General features: G+C 29.8%; 1 protein-coding gene and 1 long non-coding RNA gene across 2 annotated transcripts in view; both read right to left on the bottom strand.

Annotated features, from left to right (window-relative positions):
* Positions 1-21,645, bottom strand: part of LOC142541156 (uncharacterized) — an 89,471-nt gene extending 67,826 nt beyond the window's left edge. Inside the window, exon 1 of the long non-coding RNA XR_012819247.1 lies at positions 21,559-21,645. This is a non-coding gene — a long non-coding RNA (uncharacterized LOC142541156). The remainder of the gene's footprint in view (positions 1-21,558) is intronic.
* LOC142539164 (abscisic acid 8'-hydroxylase 2-like) lies at positions 5,667-10,369 on the bottom strand. Its single transcript, XM_075644444.1, has 8 exons — positions 10,096-10,369; positions 9,232-9,553; positions 8,942-9,091; positions 7,597-7,839; positions 7,288-7,380; positions 6,745-6,930; positions 6,196-6,314; positions 5,667-5,878 (listed from the first exon to the last, which is right to left on the bottom strand). The coding sequence occupies exons 1-8, from the start codon at positions 10,263-10,265 to the stop codon at positions 5,761-5,763; spliced, it is 1,401 nt and encodes a 466-aa protein (XP_075500559.1). The 5' UTR covers positions 10,266-10,369; the 3' UTR covers positions 5,667-5,760.
* Positions 21,646-22,556: the final 911 nt, after the last annotated feature.

Raw genomic sequence — 22,556 nt, 5'->3', positions numbered from 1 at the left:
ATTACTAACATAGGTTCCTTGCTAAATAAACAAACTAGATCGCTCTTGAAAAAGATAAAAGTGATTACATAGAGTTCTTTACTACCGTATTTAAAACTTAAAAAGGATTAGTGGAAAATGATACAATAATTATAATATTAACTGTATAATATTATTGAAATTAGAATATTTATAGTTCTTCTTAAGACTCTTGTATTTATTATAATTATATCTTACTATATTATTGAAAAATAATATAATTATTTACAGTAATTAGTTTATTACATATTATGAAGTATTATTTATTTTTAAAAGAAATTAGTTTATTTACAGTATTTAGTTTTATTATCAATTTATCATGAACATATACGTTGTATTTTTTATAGCCGAAAAGTACAAATAAATTTCGTTTATTATAAAATATGTAGTTACTTTTTGTTGATATAAAATAGAATATTTGTTAACTAATGATTTTTTGTTTGCAAGATTGCTGAAAATACGGATAATGTATTGTATTTGCGGGGTAAACAAATATCAAATAATATCAACGCTGAGAAAATGGATGCACTAATTCCGTCACGCCGGTCTGATAAATGTCTTTGGAGATTGCTTAATGCTGGGATTCACCTCCGTGTCCGCCTATGTCTAGCACGCATGGGCTTCTATGGTGTCATTTAATGTGGTCCTATTAAAAATTATGATAATCATTTGCTTACAGCCATTGTTGAGAGATGGCGTCGTGAGACACACACATTTCACCTTACAGTCGGCGAGGCAACAATCACCCTACAGGACGTTGCCCTTATTTGGGGGTTGAATATTGATAGCATGCCCATCACTGGTGTAGATACCGCGTACAACAAACATAATTTACAACAACGCTGCGCAACTTGGTTGGGTTTTACGCCTACATCTTCTCAGATTAAAGATGCACATCTTTATCTGACCGCTTTGTTAGACCATTGCCTAAATCATATGATTAATGATCAAAGCACTGAAGAGGACGTGGCACAATATTCTCGTTCTGTTGCATTGATGATCATTGGTGGCTGTATGTTTCCGGACTCGGAAGGTGCTGCCGTGAAACTTATGTATTTGCAGTTTCTTGAGGACCTAGAAATGGTGAACACGTTTAGCTAAGGTTCTGCTGTGTTGGCATATCTTTATAAAGAGCTGTGCGACACATAAATAGGATTAAAGATTGATTTGTGTGGGCCTGTTCAGATATTGCAGATATTTTTACATTTCTACGGTCATTATATTTGTTGTACTTAATTTTTCTTATGATTTGACAATTTTTGTTGTATGTTATTGCATATTTGGGTATGGTCTAGAATTACTCTTCTTTGCCCTGATAGAGCGCAACAAGTATCTATTTCAGAAGATCAGGCTGCATATGTGCTTCAGGGTCTACCATTCCCATCATACGGCGCACGGTACTAATAAGAAATAATTAACATTTATTATTATTATTTTGTTGTTTAGTTTAAATGACTGTATTGTGTACTCTTATAATTGCAGGTAGAGATGCGGATTTTCTTGGACACACATGGCCCATCATTCGGTCCGCATAATGAGATATATGCTTGACAGGATGGTAGAAGGACAGGTAGATATATCTGAATTAGTTGTTCATAGTTTAAAATTTTTTACGAATTCAGTTTGAATTATATATTATCAACTTGATAATCTTTTTTCATTTTATTTGCTTCAGTTTCTATGGACAGTTTATGATCTGGAGTCCCCGGAGGTTGGTGGAATTCTTGATGGAAATAGAATTCATCTATGTCAGTCGACATGCGCATTGATCAATTTTCATATAGTTGAGATGCATAGGCCAGAGCGGTGTCTCCGACAGTTTGGAATGCGCCAGGGTATTCCGCCACCTGCTACTAACTTCGACAATTTCCATAAACTGACGCGACAAGGCCGGAACAACTTTGATTGGGCGACATATCACAAATATTTTGCAGAAATATGGAATGATAGATATAATTTTGTGATTGGTGGGGATTATGTCATAACTTGGTACACCCGCCATCACAGTGGACTATGTTGGTTGGTATCATCGCATTTCACAAATAGTGCTCTCGCCGCCAGTGGTACCTTCAAACATCATGGGCTACCATCCTGTTGATGCAAACTACCAAAAATTTATCGTAAGACATGTTCAATTTATCTACATATGTACGTAAATATAATTTATTGTATTAAAGATATGTTACATAACATATGCATCTATGTCACAGACACGCCCAACTTATGTGTAATATCCACCGATGTGGAGAGGAAATGAGTTTGAACCCAGACCATCATCTTCAAATATGGCATACACTACTTCGCCCGTGGTTTCAAGCTTTCCATCGTATGACGCTGGTTACTACACTCCATTTGCTGGTAGTTTTACACAATTTTTACAAAGTGACTTTCGACCGGGTATGAATGAGACTCGCCCTACATTTAACACGTCGCCCATACCATTTGAACAATATTATGATACAAAAGGGTATGAGGTTGGTGGGAACATTGCTGATACCAGTACATCTGCAGCCCAAACAAGTACGCATGGAGATGCTAAACAGATGTTAGGTCGTGGACGTAGAGTAATCAGAAGACCACCACCGTATGACTATTTAAAATTGTGGAATGTATTGATTGTGATTTATTATTCTTTTACTAATAAATTTACGGATAAAGTTATAATAATGAAAGAACATAAATATAATTGCTAAATCAAGTCAAATAAGTAAACACACTTGATATTAAAACAACTTCATAACAATACAACACTAAATTGTCATAACAATACAATACTGTTTTGTAAAATCTGCGTCACAAACATAAGTATTAGGCACCATAACTCGATTTTCTCACATGCACCTACTTGCAATTAACATGAATTATTAATAAATATAAAATTTTAATACACAATTTTGTAATTACATTAATAACTTCACATGTTATGGTTTAAAAAGAAGGTACAGTACGTTATTGTAGAATCTGCGTCACAAACATAAGTCTTTGGCACCATAACTCGATCTTCTCACCTGCACCTACCTGCAATGAACAAGAATTATTAATAACTACACATGTTATGGTGTAAAAATAAGGTACTATACGTTATTGTAAATTTTTACCTCCCACGTTGTCTCTCCCTCGATGATGGCTGATCCATCTCGTTTCTTATGCGTGTCCTGCCCAGCTTGCCTCTTTTGTCGACGAACACTATTGTGTTGTAATTGGAATGTAGGTTCATCCCAATATTGTTCATCATGAATAGGGTAGAATCTTCCATCGTATGTGTTCACGTATTCGCTCAGTGTAAACCATGGTTGTACAAGTTATGCGGGATTTAAACCAAACCATTTCGCTGTACATATAACATGTGAACAAGGAATTTCAAATATTGTGAATTTACCACATGTGCAATCACGCGTAGAAATGTTGACAGCTTGTACGTGATATTGACGACCTGGTCTTCTTTAGAGTATGCATAGTCGGTCCATGGTTGATTTTTTCCCAGCATCTTATCACTTCGCGCTCGTCGTCGAATGAAATAGTGCACGCATCGCTGTAAGGTCAGTTCCACTATTGCAGTTATTGGAAGACGTCGAACCCCTTTCAATACACCATTAATACACTCAGACATGTTCGTCATCATTATCCCTCGTCTCCATCCACCATCATGAGCCAATGACCATTTTTCATTTGGAATGTTTGACAAATACGTGAAAGCTGCTGCATTATTTGTTCTAATTGCCTCCATCGTCGCATTAAATTTTGCTACTTGGTGTTGTATCCCTGCTTCCCAACATAAGTCTTTCAAGTGAATGTTTTTGAACTTACTGTTGAAATTAGAGCAAACATGCCCCAAACAAAAACGATGAACACCATGAGACTCAGCACAATTCTTCCAAATTCTGATACTGATACTCAAGACAATTCTCCCAAATTCTTGATGGGTCGATCTCCAGCTTGCGAATTCAGAAGCTTGCGAATTCTTCCAAATTCTGACACTCAAGACAATTCTCCCAAATCAACTTCTGAATTACTGAAACTCGACGCAAATATCTATAATTCTGATATTCGACAGAATTCTCTAAAATCAAATTTAAAATTCTAATAATCACACGATCGACGCAATTTATAAAGGGAGGAGAGTCACAGATTCTAAAAATTATAAATAAAAAAAAACTGAGCGAAGAAAAAAAATTGCGTACGATATTTGTGCCGAAAGATAGATGAAAATATATTTGCGAAGATCGATGGAAAATATACCAAATATTCGGTGCAATTTATAGGCAAGAAAAGTATGTCACAGATTATTGAATCCGTGACACACTGAATCCGGGACAGTCTGTCCCGGATTCATTAATCTGTGACACAATTTTCGTTTTTTTTTTTTAATTCTGAATCCGGGGTTTACATTTGTGGATTATAATATTTTTACAAAGTTTTCAAATCTGCGATATTTTAATACATAATTTTTAAAAATATATTATTTTTAAAAAACCCTAATTTAATCTTGTTATTTTACACAATTATGTATTTAAATTTCGATATAATTAATTTAACTAAATATTTTCTAACACACCTCTAGTTTATCTGGCTCCAATAATAATTTTAAATTACCATATTGCTTTTTCCAATTGCTTCAAGAATGAGTAGTATCAACTACGAGGTCACACTATACGGTATCCTTCAATTTTAGAACACTCAAGATTTTTAAATTTCTATACTTCGTTAAATTTGGGATGATTTTTTTCAAGATTTTGATGGGCTTTTATTGAGATAGAGTTATTTAATAATTTCCATTGTTTTATTTCCCCTCTTTCTTCAAATTACAAGAAGCGAAGAATTTCAGACGAAAAAGGTGTCAAAAGAAATTGAGCCATGTGGTTTAGATGCCTTGGCAACTGCAGCGGTTCTAGGAGATAACATAGTTGAAGTGGGAGAATCTTCAATCTGCGCCACCACAAGACATCCTCGGCATGCATGCACCACCCTTACTGTACTTGCATCGTTTGCATTCAACCTCCAATTGGAAAAGGGAAACATGCACGAGCCCTCATGCAAATGCAAACTGTTAAACGTCGCTTCATGACTCTAGTGATGCGCAAGAAAAAACGACAGTCTGAGCTAGAGGCTCAAATCATCCATAAAAAGCATAAAATTCTACCACCAATACCAGTTTAGAAATTGAAGAATTTTCTGGAAATGCGTTGCTGCATACGTGTCATGGAGGAAACGACATAAAAAAATGGATATGTAAGAATCTAATAAAAGGGAACTTGATTTGAACAGTGATCCTCTTGACATTTTACTCGAAGAGCACTTACTTGGTATGAGCTTTAATGAATGCTGCTAGCCTACCTGTGAACTTGTATTTTTTACAGAATCACCAACGAAACTCGGAAATACAACGCTGACTTTAACATCTTGAGATGAGTTGGACACTAATAGATTCATGATTTTTGTTCTTGTTTAATACATACATGAACCAGAGGTTCATTATTTGAACTATACATATATTGTATATAGACGTGACATTTTGGCTAATTATATATATGGTTATATGGTGTTGTTGCCATTACTCATATGCGCCTATGATCTACAAAAAGGGTTGAGTTTCATTATATGGTTTTTGCTTTTGAGCCTGACATAATTTTGGTTGTATTTACTGTAATTAGAGATACATAGAAATAGAAAAACAATGGTATAAAAAAAGAACTACTTAATTTTTTTTATACGAAAATGGTAAATCATGAAAACAAAATAATATTATTTTCTATTATATTCTGTATTACAATTTCTACGATAAACTTGAATTGGTAGTCCTCCTTTTGGAACTGGAAATGGCCCATACTGTACTGCATCTTTTGCTCCAATCACTTTCCATCTGATCCCCAACAAAATAAATAAATAAATAAAATTGATTATTTATACATTAATGATTTTTATCTGTATACATACAACATATGCATACACTCACACATAACCTAGCAAAAATAACAGTATTTGTATTACTTGTTATTGAGATAGCTAGTGAACTCCTTTGTGAGTTAAACATAGACCTAAAATTTTTGACATTAATATGATTTGCAAGACAAGCATGTCTGCAAATGAATTTTTGGAGATTTAAATACATATATTTATTTTTTTAAATAATATGGATGGAAATATCTGAATAGAAAAAGAATGTAGGGAACGGTGTACCTAAAAGAGGTAGTAAGATGGTGAAGGATTATTAGCATCTCAAGCTTGGCGAGGTCACTGCCGGGACAAGAATGCCTCCCGCTGCCGAATGGCATGAATGTATTAGGTTTAACTAGAGCCTGCATGCGTCGTAATATACCCAGATCACAATATATTAGAATTTACTGTATAGTTTGAAATCTAAGCCCCGAATAATATTGTTTAAAAAAATTTACGTCTTAACTTTATTTGTTCTTTAATGTAATTTGTAACTGCTGGGAGATATTTTTATTGTTTTTCACAATTAGATTATTTAGACATGACAATTTTTAATACTGCCTCTGTATACTGTCGGCATGAGATAGCAAAGTCACCCAAGAAAACTAATACAGACACATCGAGTCATGGACAGCCTCGTAATATAATATTTTATGCACATGGAGTATACATGATTCCAATCTTCCCTAATTGAGGCAGATTTTCCCCGACACAATTAATTGGAATGATCCCATTTATAACCAAAAAGGAAAACATAGATCCAACTATATATATATATATAGAAAATATTACCTGAAATCTTGATGGATCGAAATTGTGTGGTTGTGGGAAAAAGTCTGGGGAATGATGAATGCTTCTAAAAAGGGGCAACACTTTCCAACCTTTGGGGATCATAAATCCTTGGAATTCCACATCTTCCACTGCCTCTCTGAATGTAAATGACAGAATGCTAGCACTTCTTAATGTCTCTTGTATCACCTAATCACGTTCAAATATTCAGACGTTATTGACTTAATTGTTATTGACTTAATTTAACTCTGATTTTTCGTATGTCATGTCAGCATCTCATGTGACGAAATTTGATTATTTGGAGGACATAACCAAAAATAGGTCGACTTAGGAGACGATTTTGGTAATCTTTCTAGTGTATTTGGAATTATATATTTATGAATCCATGATTCTAGTTAACCTAACATGAAAGGATGAGATGATAAAAAATTTGGCTACCAGATCACTTAATTATTATATATACTAGCGGATCGTGGCACATGTGATATAAACGTTCCATAAAAAAAAAGAATGAAATAAATTTTAATTTTTGGGAAGAGAAAATACCATGCTTGTCACCGACATTTGTCGTGTGTCATCCCATGTGAGCCCTCGATTGTCTTCTGATTGTAGTTTGCGTCGAATTCCTTCTTGTTCTCTCTGTAATTAACATACATACATACGTACATATATATGTCAAAATTAATGTTTAATTTGTTGTTTAAAAATATACATATATATTTGCCAGATATACATACTAAAATAAATTAAAATAAAAACATATAATTTGTAAATATCACCTGAAATTAAATTTTTTTTTATAAAAAAAAAACAAAATAATGGGAAATAAAAATAGTAGTATGATTAATTAATTACCCTGACATCTTCCAAGATATTTGGATGATCATGCAAGTACTTAAGTGCCCAAGTCAATACACTTGCTGTGGTATCATGAGCAGCAAATATGACTCCAATTATATTATCAGCTATTTGATTATCACTTAATCCATTTTCCTCTTGAGCTTTCAACAATACTCCAAGTAACCCTCCTCCTTTTTCACTATTTTCTCTTCTCTTTTCAATTAATTTATTCAACCGATCACTTAATTTCTTTCTTGCCTGCATCAAATAAAAATAAATTGGTAAAGTTAAAATCATTTTAGCTAGATTGAATATTGCTCGGGAAGTTTTATTACATGTTGAAATAATTTTATTTATTTTTTATATGGGGAAAGAGGATTTTAATGAATGAAATTTGATGTGTTTTAGTGTCGTGGAATAATTTTTGAAGTATCAAAAAGTAGTCTTCTTAAATTACAAAATTAATTCACTTTTAATTGATAAAAAAAATACCATAAATATTATATTTTATTAAATTTATGACTCGTTTACAATTACTGTGTATCATCAACTTTACAACATTTTAAAATTTCTAAAACATTTCTCTATCTTTATCTAGATTTTTTAGTTTTAAAATAATCATATTATTTCTACATAAAAAATATTTAAAATGTATAAATTGAAAATAACAAAAAAATAATAATAATAATTTGTATAATTGAGTGCAAGGGATCACTTGGTGATATTTGAGTTGCCGTATGATTTAAAAATATTGGAGTTTGCTCTTTACCATCATCTATAATTTTTTGTAAAACGACAAATGTTCCTCCAATAAAAAAACTTTTTCTATATTTTTAATTTTTTAATGAAAAAATTATTATAAAAAAATCAATTTTAATATTTTAATATTAATATAATATCTAGATTTTTCACATAATTATTTATCACCAAAAAATTAATATGTATGTAATTGCCAAGTGGCGTCTAAGATAACAATTGTAAAATATAGATCTGGCCTGTAGGCTGTATACACTTCCTTTCTCTTCGAAGATATAGTTCCTTAAGTTAAAATTTTATCATTCTGAAATGACTTAATACTCATATGTTTAAGAAGCTAGTTTATAAGTTTTTTAAAAAAAAAATTAGTATACATACAAATCAAGATCCAATCCTCTGAACTATGTCATATTGAAATCCTGTTCATCATATAATAATAATAATTATTATTAATATTATTTAAGAATTTACTTTTTTAACAATTAATTTTATAAAATAATGATTTTATATGTAGTAAATTTAAATTGCAGGTGTATTTGAAAGTTATCGTTTCAAGTACTTCAATCTAAAGACACTCATAGCTTTCGAGCTCGAGTCAAATTACCTTCATTGCTTTGTGGTATGGAGTTCCCGGAAAATCCAAAGGCAATGAATTGTAACCTTTCTCCAATATTTGGTACAAACATTTGATTCCTTCTATTTCTTGTTGATCTATGTCTCCAAATGCCGAATTCATTGCCACATCAAAAGCATACTAAAAAGAGGAGAATATATAAAGAGTAATTATTATTTTAAGGGGAAAATACCCTTTAATATTCTTGCTTAAAAATTTAAGATTTAATCAACATAAACACTTGTGAAAATTAAAAAATATATATAGTTGTATTATCTTACCTTCTTCATTTCATGCAAAGTGTGGATAGTAGAGTTATTTTCCCAGTTGGGAAGGAATCTTAGAACGATCTTCTCGATTTCAGGGACGGATCGAGCGATGGCACCGGGCGAAAACGATGCTCGAACCAATTTCTTGAGCGTCGAATGGTAGTCGCCCTGGTGAAAGAAGAGGGCATCGGGTCCTATCATTTTCATCTTACTTGGTGGATACGTAGGCTTGAATAGATGAGCTTGGCTAACAAGAACAATCTTGGCAGCATCTGCGCTGGAAATCATCACACAAGGGCAACCTAATATGTGGCTTTTGAATATATCACCATACCTAATTCAAGAAAATAAAGGAGAGGAAAAAAAAAAACAATGTCATTTCGAATAAATATAGGATTTGTACATATAATCAAGATGTAAGAAACATTTTAAAAATTCTGTGTGTATCCTCTTTGTGCGTGTGTGTGTGTTTTTCGATGGTGAAGAATCCATTTATTGGGAAAAAAAATTCATTGAAAATTTTTTCTGACGGATTCAATGTTCTTTCCACACTATTTACACAAATAAAATAGTATCCAACTTTTGTCTCTTCTCTTACATAAGGAATACTGATCCATAAGGGTTTCATTTAATTTATTTTTTTAATACGTATTGTATCAAAGGGAGAGAACCCTAACTCCGAATAAATATCAGAAAATTAATAAAATCGAATATGGATTTCAGAATGCCACATGATAGATAAGTTGAACCCCAAAAATATGAACTTTTCAAAAATAGGTTTGATTTCTCGTGCCAAAATAACGTTAAAAATAAAAACTAGAAATTAATATTATTGATTAACCTACGTACAACTGATCATGCATGATATTTGATCACCTTTTTTGCCTTGCTGAGAAGAAGGTGTTGGGATGCTGAGTGTATAGCTTCAAAGTTTCTCCAATGTAAGGCCAGCCCATCGAGCCCGGCGGCAGGCGGCGCCGGCGCCATAGCCATTGGATGAAGCATAGAAATCCAAGAAAGCCACAAAGTATAATAATGGTCATCATTTCATCAATAAGAACCAGCAAAGAAAATGAACTTGGAATAATATTCTTGGAAATACATACATAAAAGCATTTACAGAAGATATATATATAGGTAAAGATCTGAATAATGATAATATTATACAACCCAGAGTTGAATCTTTATATATACATATATATATATATGCATGGTTCTTGAGTTTATATAGTCGGCTTTTCCAATGTTAGAAGTGGTGGCGTGGAGGCCTAAGGATGGTCAACTCATGCTGATTTGAGCAATCGATCCATTCAAAATAAGCCACGAGTGAAAGTTGTAAAGATTATTATAATGAACAAAATAATATATTATACATAGATATTTATTTGATCCAAAAACGTATATATTATGCTAAAAAATCATATATATATATATATATACGTCTTAAGAAAGATTGCATAACCTCTCCACATTAAAAAAAAAAATTATAATAAACAAATAAAAACTCGTTACCCCATTTGGCTCACTTCTAGAAGTCAGTTTCCAAATAAATTAATTACTCATTTCCACACAATCCAACCTCCTTTTCATCTGTATTTTTTTTTCCTCCAATAAGATATATATTTCACTAATATCAAGTCGAGATTTCAGTGAAAAATAGTCTATTAAATATTTTTTTAGATATTTTGCCATTATTTTATGTTAGTATTTTTTTAGTTCCTTCTATTTTCTCTAATATAATTTTGATCAGTATCTTTAATATTTTAAAATTTTAGTTATTTTAAAATTTTAGTTGATTGATGGTGAGATATTTGGATTATTAAAAAATTAAAGCTAGCTTGTAATTTTTTTTATTAATTTATTTTTTTATATATAAAAGAATAACCGCGCAACAGAAAATACGAGAGCAACGCACAATTTCTAATGCTACTAATTAATTGGATTACAATAAATAAATATTATATTTTGTCATTTTCTAAACTTGAAATTTCTAATTAATCAAAATATAGTTGTATTATAATAATTTGACTTATCTTGAACTTTTAGTACTTCGACTTATTTTGTATATATATTTTGTCATCTTTTCATTTGAAGGTTTGATATAACTTCAAATATTATTGATATATACATATCATTTGATAATATGATACTGGCTAACATTAAACTTTTAAAAATATTACAAAAATAATAATTGAGCAATATAAAATATGTAAATGCTGATACCCGTATGGAGGATCCTACTGGGGCCAACTTGAATTACTTACCCGTTGAGTGGGCTTTTTTAAAAGATATTATATTTTTAAAATTTATGTATTAAAATATTGCAGAATTGGAAAGATTGTAAAAGTATTACAATCCGGAATTTGAAACCCCGGATTCATATTTTTTTTAAAAAAAAAAAAGAAAATTTGTTTGTCCGTGACACTGTCCCGGATTCAGACCGAGACAGCATCACGGATTCACATGAATCTGGTACACCCGTGACTACCCACTGCCCACTTCGCTTATTTAAATGAAATGAATTCCCTTCATTTTCTCACCAAATTTCCTTTCATTTTTAGTAATAACAAAAGTAATAATAGTAATTATAAATATTTTAATTACAATAATTATAATATTAATTGTATTATTGGAACTATAATATGTATAATTATATTTATTACTATTGTATTTATTATAATTAATGACAGGCTAAAGTATTCGTGCTAAATTATTACCTTACTATGACATGATCTATATTTATTTGTTCTTGAGATCAGATTGAGATAATAAAAGATCTATTTAAATTTTTGGAATTTAATGTAATATAAGAGTCTTTGGTTAGAACATAAGGTAAAGAGATGAACCAGGAAATGGTAAACACAAGGTTCGAGTTTAACCAGGAAAAATAAATTCATGTTGTAGCCCTTTAGCCTGCTTAGCCGAGAGATGGCGTTTAAGGCGTTCATGGGTGATTTTTTATGAATTTATGATTCTGAGGTGGAGCTCGGTAAAATCCTCTGTTGTTTAATTTCTTTGGTATATCTTTTATAAATCTTTTTATGTTTTGTAAAAGTTCCAAATATGAATCTTATATTCATTTTATTCTGGGATTTAAATTCTTCCTTTTCTTAGCTCAATACGAGTTGAAAATGGTATATAGGCTGGAAACCAATAATCTCCATGTGTGTGAAAGCCACTAAGGAAAAGTTTGGTGTAACAACGCCACGTATCATATTCCTCATCTTGATCCCAAGCCCCAGATGTGGAAACCAATAATCTCCATGTGTGTGAAAGCCACTAAGGAAAAGTTTGGTGTAACAACGCCACGTATCATATTCCTCATCTTGATCCCAAGCCCCAGATGATATCAGAGCCATGGAAATAGTCTGGATAATAATTTAGCACTTTTTATTCAAATGAATATTTTCGGTTTTAAAGAAACTGTTCAAAACAGTTTGAATGAAGAATATGATTTACCTGATAATTTAGATTTATTGAATAAATGGACTATTCCTAAGATAGAATCTAAAATGATCTATAAGTTAGGAACTTTTGAAAAAATTGGTTTTAAACAAGTAGTTAAAACTACAGAATCATCGGTACCACTTCATAATAATGAAATGGTTATTAGATTGTTAAACAATAAAGATATTTTACCTTATAGGAAAAATTACAGATTCATGCATATAGGTTTAATTCAAATTGCTTTTAGACCTCTAACATTAGAAGGACTACCAGAAAGCTTCATAGCAGCTTTAAGAGATGGTAGAAATTTGAATTGGAAACAATCTCTTATGGGAATAATTCAATCTAGTCTGGCACATGGTCCAGTATATTTTGATGTTTATCCGAATTTATCTTTATCTTTGTCTGATATTAATATATTAGATTCTTTAACATTAAATGTTAAAACTCATGGTTATAATTATACTCCTGGCACAGAAGTCATATGTATCTGTTATCGTATTTATTATAAGCCATTATTTACACTGAATCCTATGTGTAAAAGAATAGATAAAAAATTAAATGAAACTATTCTTATAGAAACTAATTTTAATAGATCTAATATTACAACCCGTAGATCTATAAAATGGGAAGAAATTGAATTTCCAGAAAACTGGATAATTGAACAAGCTGTTCCTAGAAATCCTATAATAAATAGGGATTTACAACAAGTTATTCAGAATAATGAAGGATCTGTTCAAATACAGTTTAATAATGAACAAAGAAGATTATTGCCATCTTCTATCTATGCTAGATCAAGATCTAGTCATTCTTTTATTTTGCATTTAGATTATTTGGTGAATATTCCTCAAACTTCTAGAGCTTCTACTTCTCAGATAAGAGAAGATGTTGAGTCTCCTGTACAAGATACAGTAGATGAATTAATTATTAATCAGAATAATATTGTGCATAATAGTAACTTTCAAAAAGTTAGAGAAACTGATACAGTTTCAGAAATGAATTTTAGTATTTAATGGATAGTAAAACTAAAATTGATTTTACTAAAGGATCTCTTGCTAGGGCAAGGATCAATGCAAAATTTTATTTACCCAAATGGGAATCTTTCAGAAATTGGTACTTTAAAAGTTTTTCTGAAGATGAGTTTGATTATATTGTTGCGGAATTTTATAAATACTGTGAAAACCAGAATAAATTGATTCATTTTGTTCCTTGGTTTTTTAAAACATTTATTATAGATTATATTTCTATTCTTGAAAGAAATTATAAACTTTCTTCTGGACAGATTCAAAAATCTGTTTATCCTCCTCAACAATCTTTTATTATAGACAAGAATAATAAAATTTTAAATTTTACTGCTTTTTCTAAATTATTTGAAAATGATATGTTACAAATAACTGTTAAACATATTAATCAGATAATAGAAAAACAGAATTATACAAATTTGTATCTTACGATAATAGGTGAAGAAATAGTTTCTCTTAAGGATCGTATTGATAAAATTATTCTGGCTATTAATCAAATTAAACCAGATGTTAATATTCAAACTAAAGAAGAAGAAACTAATATTGTTTCTATTGCTACTTCTTCTATTCAATCCCCTCCAGATATCAAGGATTTCAAATTTAAATCTTCTGTTTCTGATATAGAAAAATTATTAGAAGAAAAATTTAAAAATCTGAATTTGAATACTCTTAATGAAGAGTTTGATAATGATAATGATCATTCTGAAGAAGAAATTAATAAAATTAAATGGGCAGATAGACCTACCCAAACTAAATATTATTATAATAGACCTACTCCCATGGACGTTCTTATTGAAGAACAAGAATATATATTTGCTAATAGTTATAATGGGAAAAGTATTTATGAATGGAATATTGATGGTTTTAGTGATAAACAAATTTATAATACTGCTCACAGAATGCTTATGTATAGTACTGTGTGTAAAACTTCAGGCAATACTGATAAAAATATTGCTAAGATGATTATATCAGGTTTTACTGGCCAACTTAAAGGTTGGTGGGATAACTATTTAAATCAATTCCAAAAGGAAGATATTATTAATTCTATTAAGATAGAGAATAATATTCAATCAGAAAACATTGTTTATTCATTAATAATGACTATGATTGAACATTTTACTGGAAAATTCACTGATGATAATGAAAAGATTCGTACTTTATTAAGTAATCTAAAATGTAAAACACTTACTGATTTTAGATGGTATAAAGATACCTTTTTATCTCGTATATATGAGATACCAGATTGTAATAATAGTTTCTGGAAAGCTAAATTTATAGATGGTTTACCTTTTCTATTTGCTGAAAGAATTAGAAAAGTATTAAGAAAAGATGAGATTAATATTCTATATGATAATTATACTTATGGAAATTTAATTAATACTTGTATTAAAGAGGGTTTAGCTCTCTGTAATGAATTAAAATTAAATAATCAAATTAAAAGACAGAATTTACTTGAGAAAAAACAATTAGGTAAATTTTGTGATCAATTTGGTATGGACTTACCTAATAAAGGTAAGAAGAAAATTAAAGAAAAAGATGAAAAACTTTATAGAAAGAAAAGACATTTGTCTGATAGGCAAAGAGATAAAAAGAAGAAAAGAAAAGAAAACCGTGATTTACGGAGAGAAGAAAATTATAAAAACAGAAACAAATTAATAATTTGTAGAAAATGTAAAAAGTCAGGTCATTATGCTAATCAATGTTGGGCTAAAAACAAAATTAATAATTTAAATATAGATAATAATCTAAAAGAAACATTATTTAAAATAATAATGGATTCAAATAATAATTCTGACAGTGAAACTGAGAATTCTTCAGAATATTATATTTCAGAAGAAATAATAGATAGTGAATCAGATATTTCTAATAATTTAAATGAATGTAATAATTGTATACAAGGAAAATCTTGTTTAAATCATATAGAAGATAAAAATGATGAATTTTATAAACTCATGTCTCAATTTCAGGATTTAAATATTAATGTGTTAACTAACAATAATATTTTAGAATTCCTTAAAATGATTAAGGATCCAGTTTTAAAATTCACTATTATTGATCAAATGTAGAATACTGTTTCAACTAGCAATAATAATAATAATATTCTTGTTAAACAAGAACAAGCTTACTCTATGAAAGAAGTTAAAAATCTTCTTCAACAGAAATATAGTAAACAGAATCCAGTTACTATACAGGATTTAGTTAAAGAGATTGAGAATCTTAAAGAACAAGTAAAAATTTTACAACACAATAATAATCATTTAAATTATCGTGTTTCAATCATTGAAACTAATAATAATAATTCAGTTAATAATTCTGATAGTTTTGATAATCTACAAGATATTTCTTTTCCTGATCCAGATAAAAAACATTTATCTGTTTTGAGCATGATCATATCTCAAAAATGGTACATTAATATAACATTATTAATTGAAAATTCTTATAAAAAGAATTTCATTGCTATGATTGATAGTGGTGCAGACTTAAATGTTATACAGAAAGGATTAATTCCTACGAAATATTTTCATAAAACCACTCATTCTCTCTCTCATGCAAGAGGAGAACCATTAGAAATAAATTATAAATTACCAAAGGTTTATATTTGCAAAGATAAAAACTGTATTCAAACCAGTTTTTTATTAGCAAAAGATATTTCTAGCCAACTTATACTTGGTCTTCCTTTTATTTATCAAATTTATCCTTTAACTTATGTTGATGAAACAGGTATTATAGGTACTTTTAAAGGTAATCCTATTTCCTTTAAGTTCATAATTAAACCTGTTCATAGAATTCTTAATGAATTACAAAAGAAGATTAATAGGAAAACTTTTCAGATTAATTCTTTAAAAGAAGAAGTTAATATATTAACTATAGATGATAAATTACAGAATCCTAAATTACAGGAGAAAATCAAACTTATTTATAATAAGTTCTCATTAGAAATATGTAATGATCTTCCAAATACTTTTTGGAATAGAAAGAAGCATATTATCTCTCTCCCATATGAAGAGAATTTTGATGAAAAGAATATTCCTACCAAGGCTCGTCCTTGTCAAATGAATTCTGAATATTTAGAATTATGTAAGAATGAAATTCATTCTTTATTAGAAAAAGGATTGATAAAGCCTTCTCAATCTCCTTGGTCATGTACTGCTTTTTATGTTAATAAACATTCTGAACAGGAAAGAGGAGTTCCTAGATTAGTCATAAATTATAAACCTCTTAATAAGGTTCTAAAATGGATTAGGCATCCTATTCCTAATAAAAAAGATTTATTAGATAGACTTGTTAATGCTATCATATTTTCAAAATTCGATTTAAAATCAGGATTTTGGCAGATTCAGGTAAAAGAATCTGATAGATATAAAACTGCTTTTAATGTTCCAATAGGACATTATGAATGGACAGTAATGCCATTTGGCCTTAAAAATGCCCTTTCTGAATTTCAACAAATTATTGGTTTCCAGCCTATATACCATTTTCAACTCGTATTGAGCTAAGAAAAGGAAGAATTTAAATCCCAGAATAAAATGAATATAAGATTCATATTTGGAACTTTTACAAAACATAAAAGGATTTATAAAAGATATACCAAAGAAATTAAACAACAGAGGATTTTACCGAGGTCCACATCAGAATCGTAAATTCATAAAAAATCACCCATGAACGCCTTAAACGCCATCTCTCGGCTAAGCAGGCTAAAGGGCTACAACATGAATTTATTTTTCCTGGTTAAACTCGAACCTTGTGTTTACCATTTCCTGGTTCATCTCTTTACCTTATGTTCTAACCAAAGACTCTTATATTACATTAAATTCCAAAAATTTAAATAGATCTTTTATTATCTCAATCTGATCTCAAGAACAAATAAATATAGATCATGTCATAGTAAGGTAATAATTTAGCACGAATACTTTAGCCTATCATTCAGGCTAAACTTATGAAAAATAAAAATTTAAAACAGTAAATAAAAACAGAAAAATAAAAACAGTAAGAACTTACAAAGTTGTTATCAGAACTTCAAACTTTTATTGATAATACTTCAGAAGGGTTTTTTTACAAGAGAGAATAGAGGGGAGCAAACTCAACCGTCCTTCTAAAGACACAGAATGAACCTATTTATAGATAGAAGAGCCGGACATCAAACCCTGGATTCCATCTTAAAATAAAAACAGTAAATGCTTTATTAAAGCAAATAGTAACATGGTTACAAAATTCAAAAAGCAAAAGTGATATGCCACCAACTTTTTGTCACGATATGTCATGATAGGATGTGATATTCCACCAACTGCAGATTCTTCTTCTGATGATCTTAATCATCTTTAATATTGTTTTTTAAAGAATTTTTCAAATTCTCAAAAATGTCATCGATCTGAGAAAATTGAGGAATATCATCCTCAGGGTCTTGAGCATCTTACATCTTCATTAGATGAATAAATTGATTTTCACTAGATTCGGACGTCATAGATTTATCTGATTTGGAATCAGAACCTCCAATATTCTGGAAAAGATCTTTTTTTTATTTCTTCAATATAGATCTCAATCATTTTTTCTTTTGAATATATTTCAGAATATTTCTGAGTAAGAATCTTGAAAGGACTCATAGAGGCTTTCTCCTTTTCTTGTTGATTATTAATTTCTTGCTGATATAAAGAAATTTTTTCTTCCATTTGATGAAGAGTTTCATAACCATATGGTTTTCCAGTTTCTGGATCATCTCTCAATAATTTGTCCCAGAATTTTGTGGAACTGACTCTCCATATGCAAGGGATACCTTCATCAGTGTAACCGAATTCTGGCTGCCATTTCCAGATCCATGGAATACCAAATTCCATGAAAAATAGACATAGAGTCTTACCATCGATCCAATGTTCAGAAAATGATTTTTTAATACTTGGAGAAACATTTAACCAAGTATTCATGGGTTTTATAAAAACCTCTGGCAAAATCTTTGCGGATGGACCAAAAATCTTCCACCATATTAAAAACCAATTTGGAACTGGGTAGTGAAAAACATTTTCACAAATCTTTAAAAACCAAGCATGTTTTCTTTTCTCATTTTCATAAAACAAGGTTTTATTAAAACTTTCAATATAATCCCAAAAATTGAATTTAAAACTCATTTTATGATTTTCAGAATAAAATTCGTTTTCAACTAATGAAGATATACCCCATTCTTCAATAGATATAATCTTCTTGATGATAAACTTTGAGAAGTTATAACTTCCTTTCTGCTGAGTATTACTGAAAAAGTGAGTTATGTCAACACTTTTTGTGGATATCAGAAGATTTTCATAAAATCCTCTTTGCTTGTAGGAACCATATACATATGATGTATTGGTTAAATATCTTTCCATGATAGTCCATGGAGTTTTTTCCCATTGGGTATCTTTTTCTTCTATAAGAAGAATCAATTCTCGATGTTTTGTCTCTGTATAGAGCTGAATCATTATCATCATCTTTTATGATATTAGCATATGATGCTGAAGATTGAGAATCTGTATTACTTCTCTTTTGTTTCAAGAATTCTTGAAATTCATTGTATAACTCATTATTTTGCTCAGTATTACTGGCTGATGAACTGGATAAGTTTTAGGCTATAAGCCTCTGTTTTCCATGCTGTGCAATGATATTAGGGGGTTTTCCCCTACCTCCTCGCCCTCTATAAGAGGACTCTCCTCTTCCTCGGGAATACATATCTGTAAATGAAAACATTAGGATAAATATTCTCGGGTTAAGAAATCTGGCAAGTGATTATCTTCACCTTTCTTATAAATGATTTCAAAATCAAAAGGAGCTAAATGAGCTTGCCATCTTGCAAACATTTGTTTAGAAACATCATGTTTAAAATCTTTATTAAACATAAATTTTGGAGATTTGCAATCAGTTTTTATAATAAACTTTTGATTATATAAATCATCTTGAAATTTTAAAATAAATCTGACAATAGCTAAGATTTCTTTTGCTACTGTAGAGTAATTTTTTTGGGCATTATTCCATTTACCAGAATAAAATCTAATAAGATATTCTTGTTTATTTTGGGGATCTTTTTGTTTTAAGATTCCTCCAAAACCTATATCTGATGCATCTGTTTCCACAATTTTATCCCATTGGGGATTAGCAAGCATAAGACAAGGAAGGTTTTTAACCTTTTCCTTAATATTTCTAACAGCTATTGTATGTTTTTCAGACCAAGGTAAAGGATTTTTCTTTAATCTATCATATAAGATAGCAGAATCTTTAGTAAGATCTTTAATATAAGGAGAAATATAATTTAAACTTCCTAAAAATCTTTGTAACTGAGTTTTATCAGTTATAATATCAGGAAATTTGGAACCAAATTCTATACTTCTCTGTATAGGAATTATTTTTCCTTTTTCAATCATATGACCAAGAAATCTAATATTGGTTTGAAATAAAATCATTTTAGATTTTGAAATAACAAGTCCATTTTGAATAACAATATTTTTAAACATATCTAAATGTTTAAAATGTATTTCAATATCATTAGAAAATACTAAGATATTTATTATAATTATATGTTATTATTATAAGTAAAGATAATATAAGTATTTACGTATTATGAAGTATTATTTATTTGTAAAAGAAATTAGTTTATTTACAGTAATTAGTTTTATTACTAATTTATTATCAACATGTACGTTTTATTTTTTACCGCCGAAAATTGCAAGTAAATTTCGTTTAATATGTAATACGTAGTTAAGTTTTTTGATAATAAATATAATATTTGTTAATTAATGATTTTTTGTTTGCAAGATGGCTGAGAATACGGATAATGTGTTGTATTTGCGGGATAGACACATATCAAATAGTATCAACGCTGAAAACATGGATGCACTAATTCCGCCACGTCGGTCTGACAAATGTCTTTGGAGATTGCTTAACGCTGAAAACATGGATGCACAAAATTCACCAGTTGGAAAAATGTAGTAGACCGAGGGATTTTAATGGGCCTGGTCGTGGGAATACTATATCCAACCCTACCATCTTCAATAATGACATAGCCTCCTACGTAAAGTAAGGCCCTCACAGTATCCATATCTGCACCGACAAATATGATATAATGTATACAATCATAACAAAATTTAATTATGTATTTCTTACACATATATTAAAACTATGACATAATATAGACAATCATAATAAAATTACAAGAATCACTTACAAGTTTATTATTATTATTGTTAGTATTTATATTGTCAAATCAATTTAATTAAAATTTATATTTAATAATACCAATGTTTGTTTTTTTAATAATTAAAATATTGTTATGACTTATATTAAAAATTTAAATTTCTAAACATGTGTAAGTATAATTTTCAAATATATCAATTTCTTATATTAACAATTTTAACATGGATTATACACGGATTCCACACGGATATGATACAGAAATTATTATAGTTATTATTATTACTATTGTTATTACTTAAAAATATTATAATTAAAATTATTATAGTTATTATTATTACTATTGTTATCTCCGTGACTATTATTCTGACTACACATTGTGACTATTATTGCTATTGTGACTATTATTGCTACTGTCATACTTAGTTTTAACAACACATTTGTGACTATTATTATCATTATTATTTAAAGTTAATCAGTGCAAATATAAAAATTTAAATTATTATCATTAATAGAATTAATGTAATTTTTTTTAAGAAAACGTATGTTAAGTATGTCGAACAATAATAAATATAAAAGACAATAAAATTATGTTATTTTTATTACATTAAGCTAATTTTCATAATATTTATTGATTCAAGAATAAAATTCAGTCAATCAAATTTAGTTCAATAAATCAACCAACAATAATAAATATAATAAACAAAAATAATAATATTACCTCTTAATATTGAGAAAAAAATCTGAAAACCGGTGTTGGAAAGAAACGTCTTCGGTGCTCGGTGATAGAAAGAAAATTGCTCGTAAGGGAAAGGAAACTTGGTGAGAAAATGAAGGGAATTCATTTCATTTATAACAAGGGAAGTGGGCAGTGGGTAGTCACGGGTGTACCGGATTCATGTGAATCTGTGATGCTGTCCCGGTCTGAATCCGGGACAGTCTGTCCCGGATTCACATGAATCTGGGACAAACAATTTTTTTTTTTAAAAAAAATTTGAATCCGTGGTTTCAAATTCCGGATTGTAATACTTTTACAAACTTTTCAATTCTGCAATATTTTAATACATAAGTTTTAAAAATATAATATTTTTAAAAAAACCCACGTTGAGTACCCGAATCCTTTTTAAAAAATGGTGGGCCCGTGATCGATACCATTAAGTCGAAGTAGGAGACAAAACCCAACACGGAGTCCGAAAAGTTTCCTATTTTTTAATTTTTAAATCCTACTAATTTTTTTCTTTTCTTTATAAAATTCGAAATTCATAATTAAATTAACTAAACATTTTCATAACAAAAATAATTTAACATTTAAAATCTCAAATGCATAATATTGGAACTTTTCAAGTTCGCAATCTTGATTTTGATGATAACAAAACTTGTTAATTATGTTACTAATAATCTACCTTAGTGTGCAGCATCTAGGATCACCCACGAGCTGCTTACATCGCAAGCTAAAGAGCTAACTGATCGCACAAACTGAATCAGTCTAACTGTTATGTCAATTGAGCAGTCCAGTTGATAGTTGGTTCAACAAGAGAATCTCAGATGCCTGGCCAGCCGAATGAGTGTTCAACTGATGAAGAAACCCGGCTGATCAGTTCAACTGAATAAGAGTGAAATCAGTTCAACTGACGAGTCAACTGATTTCACCTGCCCAGCTGAAGATCAGTTCAGCTGACCAATTCGAAGTATCAGTCAGAATCTTTCATTTGTGTATGA

This window comes from Primulina tabacum, chromosome 3 (genome assembly GCF_025594145.1).
Source record: "Primulina tabacum isolate GXHZ01 chromosome 3, ASM2559414v2, whole genome shotgun sequence".
Taxonomy (NCBI): Eukaryota; Viridiplantae; Streptophyta; class Magnoliopsida; order Lamiales; family Gesneriaceae; genus Primulina; species Primulina tabacum.
The sequence above is the reverse complement of the archived record's forward strand: the minus strand, read 5'-3'. Positions and strand labels throughout refer to the sequence as shown.